The sequence below is a fragment of the Harmonia axyridis genome, chromosome 3, assembly GCF_914767665.1.
Source record: "Harmonia axyridis chromosome 3, icHarAxyr1.1, whole genome shotgun sequence".
Classification (NCBI taxonomy): domain Eukaryota; kingdom Metazoa; phylum Arthropoda; class Insecta; order Coleoptera; family Coccinellidae; genus Harmonia; species Harmonia axyridis.
Window position 1 is genome coordinate 52,655,452 of NC_059503.1, and position 11,205 is coordinate 52,666,656.

General features: G+C 31.0%; 2 protein-coding genes across 2 annotated transcripts; both read right to left on the reverse strand.

Moving 5' to 3' along the window:
• Positions 1–3,388: 3,388 nt before the first annotated feature.
• On the reverse strand, positions 3,389–5,013 carry LOC123675466. The gene is made up of 2 exons (XM_045610825.1): positions 4,999–5,013; positions 3,389–4,945 (listed from the first exon to the last, which is right to left on the reverse strand). Exons 1-2 carry the CDS (start codon positions 5,011–5,013, stop codon positions 3,389–3,391), a joined length of 1,572 nt encoding a protein of 523 aa, XP_045466781.1.
• Positions 5,014–5,073: 60 nt separating this feature from the next.
• On the reverse strand, positions 5,074–6,111 carry LOC123676437. Its single transcript, XM_045612313.1, has 2 exons — positions 5,365–6,111; positions 5,074–5,213 (listed from the first exon to the last, which is right to left on the reverse strand). Exons 1-2 carry the CDS (start codon positions 6,109–6,111, stop codon positions 5,205–5,207), a joined length of 756 nt encoding a protein of 251 aa, XP_045468269.1. The 3' UTR covers positions 5,074–5,204.
• Positions 6,112–11,205: the final 5,094 nt, after the last annotated feature.

Sequence of the window (11,205 nt, forward strand, 5' to 3'; positions counted from 1 at the left end):
ATTTAAAAGAATGAATGCCGGCTTTCATTTACAGAGAATTTCACAGATAATGGTATTCAGATAATGGTATTCACAATAAAATAATAAACTGTAGGATTTTAGTTAAATTTCAGAGTCTATATATGGTCCAATATGGTTATTCAATATATTCAAAATAAATGATTAATTTTGGTAACTTTCTCTAATGAAAATAAAAGGGTTGTACTCATCCAGAGGGAGAAGTCCAGTTGATGGAAATGTTGAATTCGGTTCGCTCCCAACCGGTTAGAAGTTATTCCAACCCTCAGTATAAGGCAATGGGGGTGCCTATGTCCAAGGGATGTCTTTGCATCAACCAACACGCCAACAATTCAGGTTGATCCACTTATATATCGAATCAGTAAAATATTCAGAAGAATTGAAAGAATTGAAAGGATTGAAAGCCTGCAATTAAAACTCATGAAGACAATCATTTGAAATTTGTACTTCACATTACCTAAGATGGAGGGCGGCTTTTATAGAAATTTCTATCAGAGTATGTAGAATTTTTATCCCGTACAAGACGGAAATTCTGCTTGATTCCAAAACGTGATATAAATATCCAAAATAATCAGCAAAATTATGATATTATCTGCAATTTTCCAAATAATCCAACTCAAATGGTCGAAGACAGAAAATCTTTATTCGGATTAGCTGAGATGCTCTACACTCGAGAAATACGGAAAAATGAGTTTCAATTGATGTATCTATATTTCACAGATGGGATTCAAAACAAGTTTTTGCGACTTGACAATTTGACGAGAAAAGATGTTATATTGGTTGCCTATACTTGAGGAGCGGGAAATGATATATTTATTTGAATAACCACCCCAACACAATTTCTGGCAATTCAATACCGGAATCGCGAACAAGACAAAAACAATTAGAAAGTGTACCTGACGATTCCACTTCAGCGGTACATTCATTCTCCAAGCAGAAATAATATTAAAATGAAAATGATAAAAAGAAAAAAAACGTTACAACTTCCTCAGTTCAAGTTTTTCCTTGATAAATTTTGAATTTCTCGTATTCAGAATCAAAATAAATATTCAAAGATATAATAATATAATGTTTATATATAATCTAATATTAAAACTGTTCATCCAATAAAATCAATTAAATCGGGACATTCCTGTTTCCAAGACGATTAGCTAAATACCGGAGTTTATTTGAGAGTATTGATAGCAATATTTTCATAAATTCCGAAAAAATTTCTGAAAACTTTGACAACCCCTGTATAATTGAAATATTCAGGCTTCCTCCAAGTGACTTTGGATATACCATACCAGTATTTATTATAGGATATAAAAACAAAAGTAAAGTATTTTAAGAATTTAGAACACTATGAAACTAACTACATAAAATATAATTGATATTTGAAAATATTCGAATAAATGAAAATAACCCTAAGCTAGTATTAAAAAAATTACCTCCATATTCAAACAATTTTCTATTTAAATATGAAACTTTCCACTAGAAATATCACTTCAACAACTGTTTATCAAGTAACTCTTGGAAGAATGTTCGCTAAACTGAGGTTACTTACAATTTGTCAATCCGGCATGGTTGACGAACATAGAATATTTTTCTTCTTCTTAACTATGTACAGGTCGAGCCATATATCTAATATTAGGGGCCAGTTGCACCATTTACCTAAACATTGATTGAAATTTGAACCATTGATTAATTTCTGATTTCTCTTGAGAAATCATAGAGTAATCAACGTTTAAATTTTTAATTAATGTTTAGGCAAATGGTGCACCTGGCCCTTAGTCTATTGGGTAAAATATAGAAGTGCGCGTGCGCCGCATATTTTTTTGTTCATTCAGTCAATTTTACGTAGATATAAAAAGAGAGGGGTCTCAAGCAAATTATATACTTAAGGAGTTTACGAGGACAAACTTCAACTAAGGAAAACTGCAATTTCTCATTGAATGGAGTAGTCTATGACTTCCAGAAAACATGAAAAGAAACTAAAAAGTCGAAATTTCATGAATTGTAATAAATTTTTCGTTATGATGGTTGCAAATCCATAAACCAATAAAAAAAAACTAACTACATAAAATATAATTGATATTTGAAAATATTCGAATAAATGAAAATAGATAGATAGATAGATAGATAATGCTTCTTTATTTCAAATAAACAAATACAATGTTATACAAAGAAAAAATTTAAGTGAAATGACGTCATACATTTACAGGCCCTATACCGCCCCTTCGAAATATTCTGCCAGACTATATGGCTCTAACATTACTAATAAATTCTTTATTCTATTCCTGAATAGTTTGTAATCTGTTATACATTTAATTTGATTAGGCAACTTATTGAAAGCTCTTATACTCATATAAGATGGACATTTCTCTGTTAATGTTAACCTATGTGCAGGAAAGTTTATGTCTAAAGATCTTGTGTTATATAAATTTAAATTCTCTTCTGCAAAATTGTGCCTATTTTTGTGCAGAAACAACAAACATTCGAACAAATATAGACCAAAGACTGTGAAAATATTCTTATCTCTAAATTTTCCCCTACAAGATTCCCTAAAATTCAACTTAAAAACTATGCGGAAAGCCCTTTTTTGTATCAAAAATATTTTATTTAAATTTTCATTATTTCCCCAAAATATTATTCCATAATTGTAATTTGATTCAAAATTCCCAAAATAAACTATTTTTAAAGTTCTTTCATTCATGTATCTAGTGATGGATCTCAATGCAAAACATATTCTACTTAATTTCATTGATAGGATCTCAGTGTGTTGACGCCAATTAAGAAATTGGTCAATGTGTACTCCCAGAAATTTTACACAATCTGATAGCTGAAAACTGTACCCTGGCCAACTTATAATATTTGATTTTTCTTTTTGTGATCTGCTTGTATCAAATAGAATAGCTTTTGATTTACTTTCATTCAATATTAATTTATTTTGGTCAAACCATGCCTTGGACTTAAGAAATAATTGACCAGCTTTCCTTGTTAGTTCTTCAAAATTTACATCATTTACTAATAAACTGGTATCATCAACATAATTAACAACAAATTCCTGAATTTTTAACAATAATACTCCTAGATCATTAAGATATATAATGAACAAAATACCTCCGAGTGTACTTCCTTGGTCAATTCCTGTGGAGCAAGTTAATATTTTAGACTTGGCAGTTACATTATTTTGAGTGATAGTTACTCTCTGTTTCCTGTTAGTTACAAATGATTTCAACCATTTGTTTGCATTTCCTCTTACACCATAACATTCAAGTTTTTGTAAGAGATATATTGTATCTATTGAGTCGTATGCTTTGGACAAATCTAAAAATATACCCAATGCCATTTTATTATGCTCAAGCTGTTGTATTATGTACTGCACAAATCAAAAAATTGCTGTTTGAGTTGAGCGTCCTCGAAGGTAACCATGCTGGGAGTCGGTAAATATCTCATTCTCAACAAAAAAATTCATCAGCCTCAATGACATCAACATTTCAAAAATTCTTGAAAATCCTGGTAATAAACTTATGGGTCTGTAGTTGTTTATATCTTCTGGTTTTCCATTCTTAAATAATGGTTTTATTGATGCGAGTTTCAGTGATTCGGGAAAGATGCCATATTTGAAGGAGTTGTTGACGATGACAGACAATATTTCACTGACAGCTGGTAATGCTAACTTAATTATAATTATGGGAATTTCGTCTTCTCCGCTGCTAAATTTGTTTTTTATTGACTTGCCTAGGTTTTCAATTTCTGTAGATATTGTAGGTTTTAGATAAAAGGATTTATTAATGGTTTCCATATGTGAAAAATCTGCAGTTGTTATGGGTAAATTATTCATAAGGGTGGTGACTATGTTGTTGAAATGCTCATTAAATTTATCACTAACCTCCTCTGGTGTTCCTTCTACTTGACAATCCTTTACTTCTCTAACACAACCTGTGATTTCCTTACATATTTGCCACATAGTTTTACTTTTGTTGTCCGACTTGTTTACTCTATTTTCATAAATCCTTTTTCTTTCTTCAGCTAATGCATCATCATATTCCTTTTTTGTCTTCCTGTATTCCTCTGTGAATAAATAGCCTTGCTTATTCAACATGGAGAGAATATCCAGTCTAGCTTTTATAGCATCTATCTTGGGTGTTCTGTAGATGTTTTTATGTTTTTTTCCAACGTATGGTTTTTTAGGGAAATTTTCATTGAATATATTTCCAAACATAGACACAAAAGTATCCCACTGCTGGTTAACATTGTTTTCATCAATCTCTTTCACAGGATTCCAATCCTGATTAAATAATTTTTTCAGAAATTCTTCCTTCTCTTTTTGTCCAAAAAATCTTCGATGAGAAATATCATTATTTTTATTGCTGTCCAGGTGGATGGTTAATTTTTGTGCTTGGTGATCAGATAAATGTAAATCGAAGACAAGACTTTCCCATTTTAAAATGTTTGTAAAGATGTTATCTATTGAAGAGCTTGATGTATTTGTAATTCTAGTAGGTTCATTAATAGTTGGATTGAGGTTGAATGATTCCATAAGGTTCATAAATTCCGATCTATCTTTGTTCATTTGCAACATTTCTATATTAAAATCACCCGCAATAATGATAAGTTTATTTTCTTGATGAATTTTGTCCAGAATATTTTCCAATTTGAAGAAGAAAGTTTTCATATCCCCATTAGGTGGCCTATATATTGTGAGAACTATCACACTTGTGTTCTTTCCATGAAATTCCACTGCTGCACATTCAATATCCCCACATTGCGAGAATTTTTGAATTTCTTTTCTTGTTTTTCCTTTGATTGATTTATGCAGATAAACTGCTGACCCTCCATGGCTACCCTCTGTTCTGCAGAAACTTCCTATGAGATTGAAATCTTTTATTGGTAAACTAATAAGTTGTTCTTTAGATTTCCAATGTTCAGTTAAACATAATATCTTGCAATTCTTATGGTCCTGAAGTCCATATTCCAATTTATTGATGGTATTACCGATAGATTGGACATTTTGATGGATTAAACTTATTTTTGAAATTATTGGTTCGATTATTACTTCATATTTATGTGGTCTCTTGCAGTCGTCATTTATTGAACTAAAAAATGCCCTCCATTATTCCTTTTATATATATCAAAATTAAATCTTCTGATTCCTACATTTGGTGGCCAGAATGATGGTTCGTATAAATTATCTTTTCTGGTTAATGGTGCTGTAACACAGAAACTTTTTAGTTGGGTTGGTTTTGTTTGTATCTCAGTAACTGTTATTTTTTCATTTTCGAATCCCTTTTGTGTTTTTATGTAACTTTCTATCATATCAGTAGTTACATGATTGTTAACTCTGTATATATTGAGCCATACCTTCCTCTCCGCTCCTGAAAACCCTGTTTTTATTACTTCTTCTGACATAGTTGCAGTGCCCAGTCTTTTGTGATATTTTTTTCTTCGTACTTGTATGAAATCATCTCCTTTTTCTGCCTTGTTGTTATCATTCTTAATCTCTACAGCCATAGGTATATCTTGTTTATGCGTAGGGTTCCGAGTTGTTTGTTTATTCCCAAGTTGCGTTCGCTGGTCAACGCTTAGGTTATGTTTGTTAGGTCTCTCGCTACTTCTGTCAGATGTTTGAACTAATATTTTTGGAACTATTTTATTGTTTATATCATTTTGACATCCACTCTTCACAATGTTGGCATATTCTGATATATTTTTTGTTTCACTTTTTTTATTTATGGAGTTCAATTGTAATAATAATAACCTATTATTTTCTTTTAAAAGTGAATTGTTTTCTTTTAATACTTCGTTCTTTTCCTGGCATTCAGCAAGTAACTTACTCATATATTCAATTTTGAGTTCCAATATTTCTTCTCTATTCATTTTCTTCTGTTTGTCAGGAATCTTATCACAGCATTCTATATGACGTTTACTAAGAACTTTAATATTTTTCTTTTTCACACAGGAACCGTGAAAAATACCTTCACAATTTATACATACTTGTATAGTGCATGTTTTTTTCGCACAACATTTATAATAATTTTCTGTTAAACTATTACTTTTGTCACTTTTGATACTCTCGTTTTCACTATGCTCATCGTCACTTGACGCCATCTTAGATCATCACCCTCAGCTAGTATTAAAAAAATTACCTCCATATTCAAACAATTTTCTATTTAAACATGAAACTTTCCACTAGAAATATCACTTCAACAACTGTTTATCAAGTAACTCTTGGAAGAATGTTCGCTAAACTGAGGTTACTTACAATTTGTCAACCCGGCATGGTTGACGAACATAGAATATTTTTCTTCTTCTTAACTATGTACAGATCGAGCCATATGCCTTATATTAGGGGCCAGTTGCACCATTTGCCTAAACATTGATTAATTTCTGATTTCTCTTGAGAAATCATAGAGTAATAAACGTTGAAATTTTTAATTAATGTTTAGGCAAATGGTGCAACTGGCCCTTAGTCTATTAGGTAGAATATAGAAGTGCGCGTGCGCCGCATATTAAATTTCAATAATAATATATATAATAATAATAATAATTTTCAAACAGATAGTTTCTAAACTGTGCTCGAAATAAAAAATTCCAATCCCACAAAATTATCTGTATTTCGTTTCTTCATTTCCAGCTTAATTTTATTGTAATCTATGGTCCACAGTTCGCATTGAAAAAGTGTCCAGCGGACAGGATAAATAGAAGGCGCTAGTGTAGCTAGAGGGTATATTTGTATTTTGTGGTTTCTGTAATCTGCATTCCGTGGTTTCATTTTTAGCGTGGTTATATTCATAGATAAATACAAATGTACCCCTTATATATGGTTATAATTGATTCTGATAGATGTGGCAAGCTGAAAAATAAATATTAATTTCTGTTGATAATTATAACATAGGTAATGAGAAAACCATTTTCTGTTGATATTTCGACATTTCGATCTTTAGCGGAATATAACAATTATGTTAAATTATTATATTTACTTTAATATTATTTTTGTGCCTCCCGACCAAAGTACAAATTTCCGAAATTATTTTTTGTTCCCGATAATAGGGACATTCGATCTGCCAACCCAAGAAAGCGAACATACTTTTGTTGGATAGCACATATGCCTACTTATGCGTTTCGTCTCTGGCACACACACCGGACTCATCAGTGTGACTTTGGTATAATTGTGTGTGCCGTGTCACATACGCTTGGGGAATTTATTATTATCGGGAGTCGCCGGGATGCGAACCCGGCACCTTGTCGGATCTCGGTGAGTGAGTCTACCTCTTAACGTCTAGGCTACCGAATGCTGTGTTTATTGTTGCTATGTGGAGCTTTATGAGAAGCCGCCACACTTTCATCCTTTTTGAAGTTTTCTATGAAATTTACCTTAGAACATAGAATATACTCTAAGAAATTAACCTTCTAGCTATTCAGAGAATAGTTTTCTATTCAGTGGGTAATTGATATTTATGAATATTCGTTACTATTCATTGATGATGATTAGATAGTTGAGTAATTAATTATTTGTGAAGTTACGAATGAAAGTTTGAATGATCACTTTTCAGGAATAATTGAAAAAAGATATTGAAATTGGAGATCACATATGTTGAAATTGATAGATACAATTGAATTGTAATAATTCATTTCATAGTAGAAACTGGTATTCATCCAAAGAAACAAGAATAGAATTGGGATTTTATAAATAAAAAAATATAAAAATTGAATATAAGATTCTAACATATGAATTTAGCAATAAAGAGTTCTAATAATAACAATATAAGATTCTACATTCGAAATTTAATGCCGTCTTTTTAATCGACTGCACAGTTTATTCATTTGAAACCTTGCTTTCATATTTCATATGCATTGTCATTTCTAGACATTACTCTATTTCATTGGTCAATTATTGTTTGATTCTGAATTGCGAAACGACGAATTATTCTATTCTTTTAAATCTGAGTTCTAAAAATGTAAACACATCAACTGTGACTAGCATCACCCCCTAACAAAACTAAATCAGAAAACAAAGATTTTTGAAAATTCCATATAATTGAACACGAAGTGTATTCTTGAAGGATTTAATGTTCTCAGAGTCCGCTTAGTCATTCTTTTTATACCTGCAGAACTGTAATGGGTCTATGTAGATTGTATTGTTCTAACGAAGGTTTTACTACGTCCATTTAAGCATCTATTGTATTTTGTACGTTGTCATGTAATAAAAATAATTCCTGCATTTACCAAACGACAATTTGATTATAAAAATATGACAAGTTTTGATTTTCAAGTGAATTAGAGGACCAATAGAAAAAAGAAATTTTATAGTAATCAAAGACGAGAATTCTCCAGAAAAATTGTTCTGACCCAGGAAAAGGAATAACAGGTTATAAAACGGAAATTAATGAGTGTTTTGTTTTGGGTCATTATAGATATAGGTTAATTCAGAGTTCATGACTTGTAGATTTGTGATTTTTGTGAAACATAAAAAAATTACATGATTCGAGTGCATGAGGTACGATCTTCCAAAATATCCTCATTTATCTAGGTTACAGAAGTAGGAGAACGTAGCGCCGCTGAACACAGGGGAAAATTATAAAGTTTGGTCAAGTTTTTTTTTATTACATTGAGCGAAATTCACCTGATTTCAAGAGCAAAGAAAAAGGAATAAAGAGTCCAAAGTCCTGAAATAGCTAATACTGTTTATGGTTTATTGGAATTTTCACGAAGACGATCTTTTTTCCTTCTGAGATCGTAGTTCTTGCAAAAATTTAATTTAAGTTTTAGGAAAAGAAATTTCTTCAAAATAAAACAAACAAAATTTTACATTTATACAAAGTCCGTTTATTAAAATATAATATTTATTTTTTATATACATATATATATATATATATAACATTGTATAGTCAATTTATCATATTCTCCCGAAATACAATACATGGCATTACTCATGAAACAACAGAAAAATATTACAATGTTCAGCATCCTTGAATCTAATCTGTACAAATTAACAACTATATCAATGAATTTTTACACTTCACACCGTATCACTCCTTCGATAAAATAATAAATAAGGAACTCTATCTCCTTGACGTTTAAGAACATCTTCTTCCGTAACTCTGTTTATTTTAGAGTCATCAAACCTCAACCATGTATTATACCCCGAATGGAAAGTATCTGCTATATAATGCCCATAGTTGGCCTCCTTTCCTACATGGTATACTACAGATATTAATTTATATTGTCTCTCCGCTGAAGTATTCGTCCTTCCAGATAATATTTTAGAATCAATCTGCAGATTGATGGGAAATTTTATAGTCTTCATTATTTTAGTGCAGCCATTCATTCTGTATTCGAAGCATTTCAAATGTAATACTAAAACTACAGGCAACTTCTCTATCATCACTTGCTGCCATGCTTCAACCGTTTCTTTCGTTTTCGATGATGTCAGACCCTCTAGTTTGTTCTTGGTTGTAAGGCCTTCTAATGCTTCAGCTATGTTATTTGCTTTCTTAATATTTACTGGCAATGTTAGGAATGGTTCAATATTTTCTGAAGTTTCGTCTCCGGTTTTATGGATTCTTGAACAGAGAAGTCCTCCGAATATATCACTAATCGGTGTCTTGTCCATTTGTATTTCTCTTGTTACATGCCCTTCGTTCTTAGGACCCACAACTTTCCAATCATCCACATCTATTTTCACTTCTTTTTTAGCTGCTTGAATATTTTCGTCATGGCTAAGCAATTTCATTATTTCCATCATTTCATCATTGAGTCCATTCAACAGAAGGCTCAAGAATTCTTCGGCGTCTTCTTGTCGGCCTTCAACAAGGAAAGAATCGCTACGTGTTCCGTTTAGCAACGTATAAAACGATGAAGCCTCAAACGAATTGCCATTGTCTATATTGACGAAAGTTTGCTTCTTGTTCTTCTTTTTTGAACGTGACTTGCGTCTTACATTGGGCAGATTATCGAAGTTATTCATAAATTTACACCTGGAATAGTTGAATAATTAAAATACATATATAAAATTGTTATTCAATCAAAGTTGCAAATTATATTAATTTATACTTACATATTTTCACTCATTGTTATTGATTTCAGTGCATTATTGTGAGTGAAGTTCTCTGATAGCCGTTTGAGAAGGTTACAAAGTGGTGGGCAAGCAAGTAAGGCTTGTAATATTGAGTTTATATAACAAAAGTTACTTTTGTTTCGTAAACCCCTGGGTTTAAAACTGGTTTGGGTCCCATCAATTTTATAGTTCTTGAGAAATCCTGAAAATTAAAAAATATTACTAACCATGATAGAAACTTGAATTTTCACTGATATTTGTAGGTGAAAACCAAAGCATTCCACTTTTCATCAAGTAAAATGGGTTCAACTAAGTAATTATCTACTGTAGATGTAAGCAAATTGTTAGTTGAAAGTAAGATGAATATATAAAAAAAGATATGGTTTTGAACTCACCTCCTAACATATGAGTGGCTGAATCTATTTTTTTGACTACTTTTGTATGTTTTAAAGATGTTACATGTGAATCATTTATTTTATTGTCTATTTTCTCATTCGATATTGTTTTAACATCTTTATCAAATAGACTAGCCCATGATTTTTTTAATACATTTACTGTGGGCTCCTCAATTTTAGATTCATTTTTATTCGAGATGCTACTTTCAATTTTTTCAATTGTCCCATTTGAATCATTTTTAATTATCTCTGTATTATCTCCTGCAATAATTTCAACTGTTTTTACAGCTGAACTAGGGGGAGTTGAAGGTTTCGAATGTTTTCCTGTCATCTCATTCTGGATAATAGGTTTTGTAATTGATAATCCATTGTAATTGATTACAGATTTTCTACACTCATTTTCTGAAAAAGTTGATATTAGTTGATTCATTATTATATTACATATTCATATTGACCATAAATAATTCTATTAAGATCTCTATACTTACTTGAACAAAATTTTTGTTTAACACTCCATGGTAATTTGAATTCACTAGAATTGGTAAATAATATGGTATTCATTCTACGGGCCTCTTCTTCTTCTAACGCAGATAACTCTAAGAATTGTAGATTCTGAAAACAAATTACAATATAATAGTGGAAATCATTTTGGAAATTATAATATTTCTGTATATAGTATATCCAAAGTCACTTGAATTAGTCTATAAAAACGCTTTTGCTGTTACATCCAAAATCAAACTTATCTTATTC

Bases quoted from the DNA above. Each gene is read 5' to 3' on its own strand.
- LOC123676437 (XM_045612313.1), bottom strand. From the start codon at position 6,111: ATGGCGTCAAGTGACGATGAGCATAGTGAAAACGAGAGTATCAAAAGT.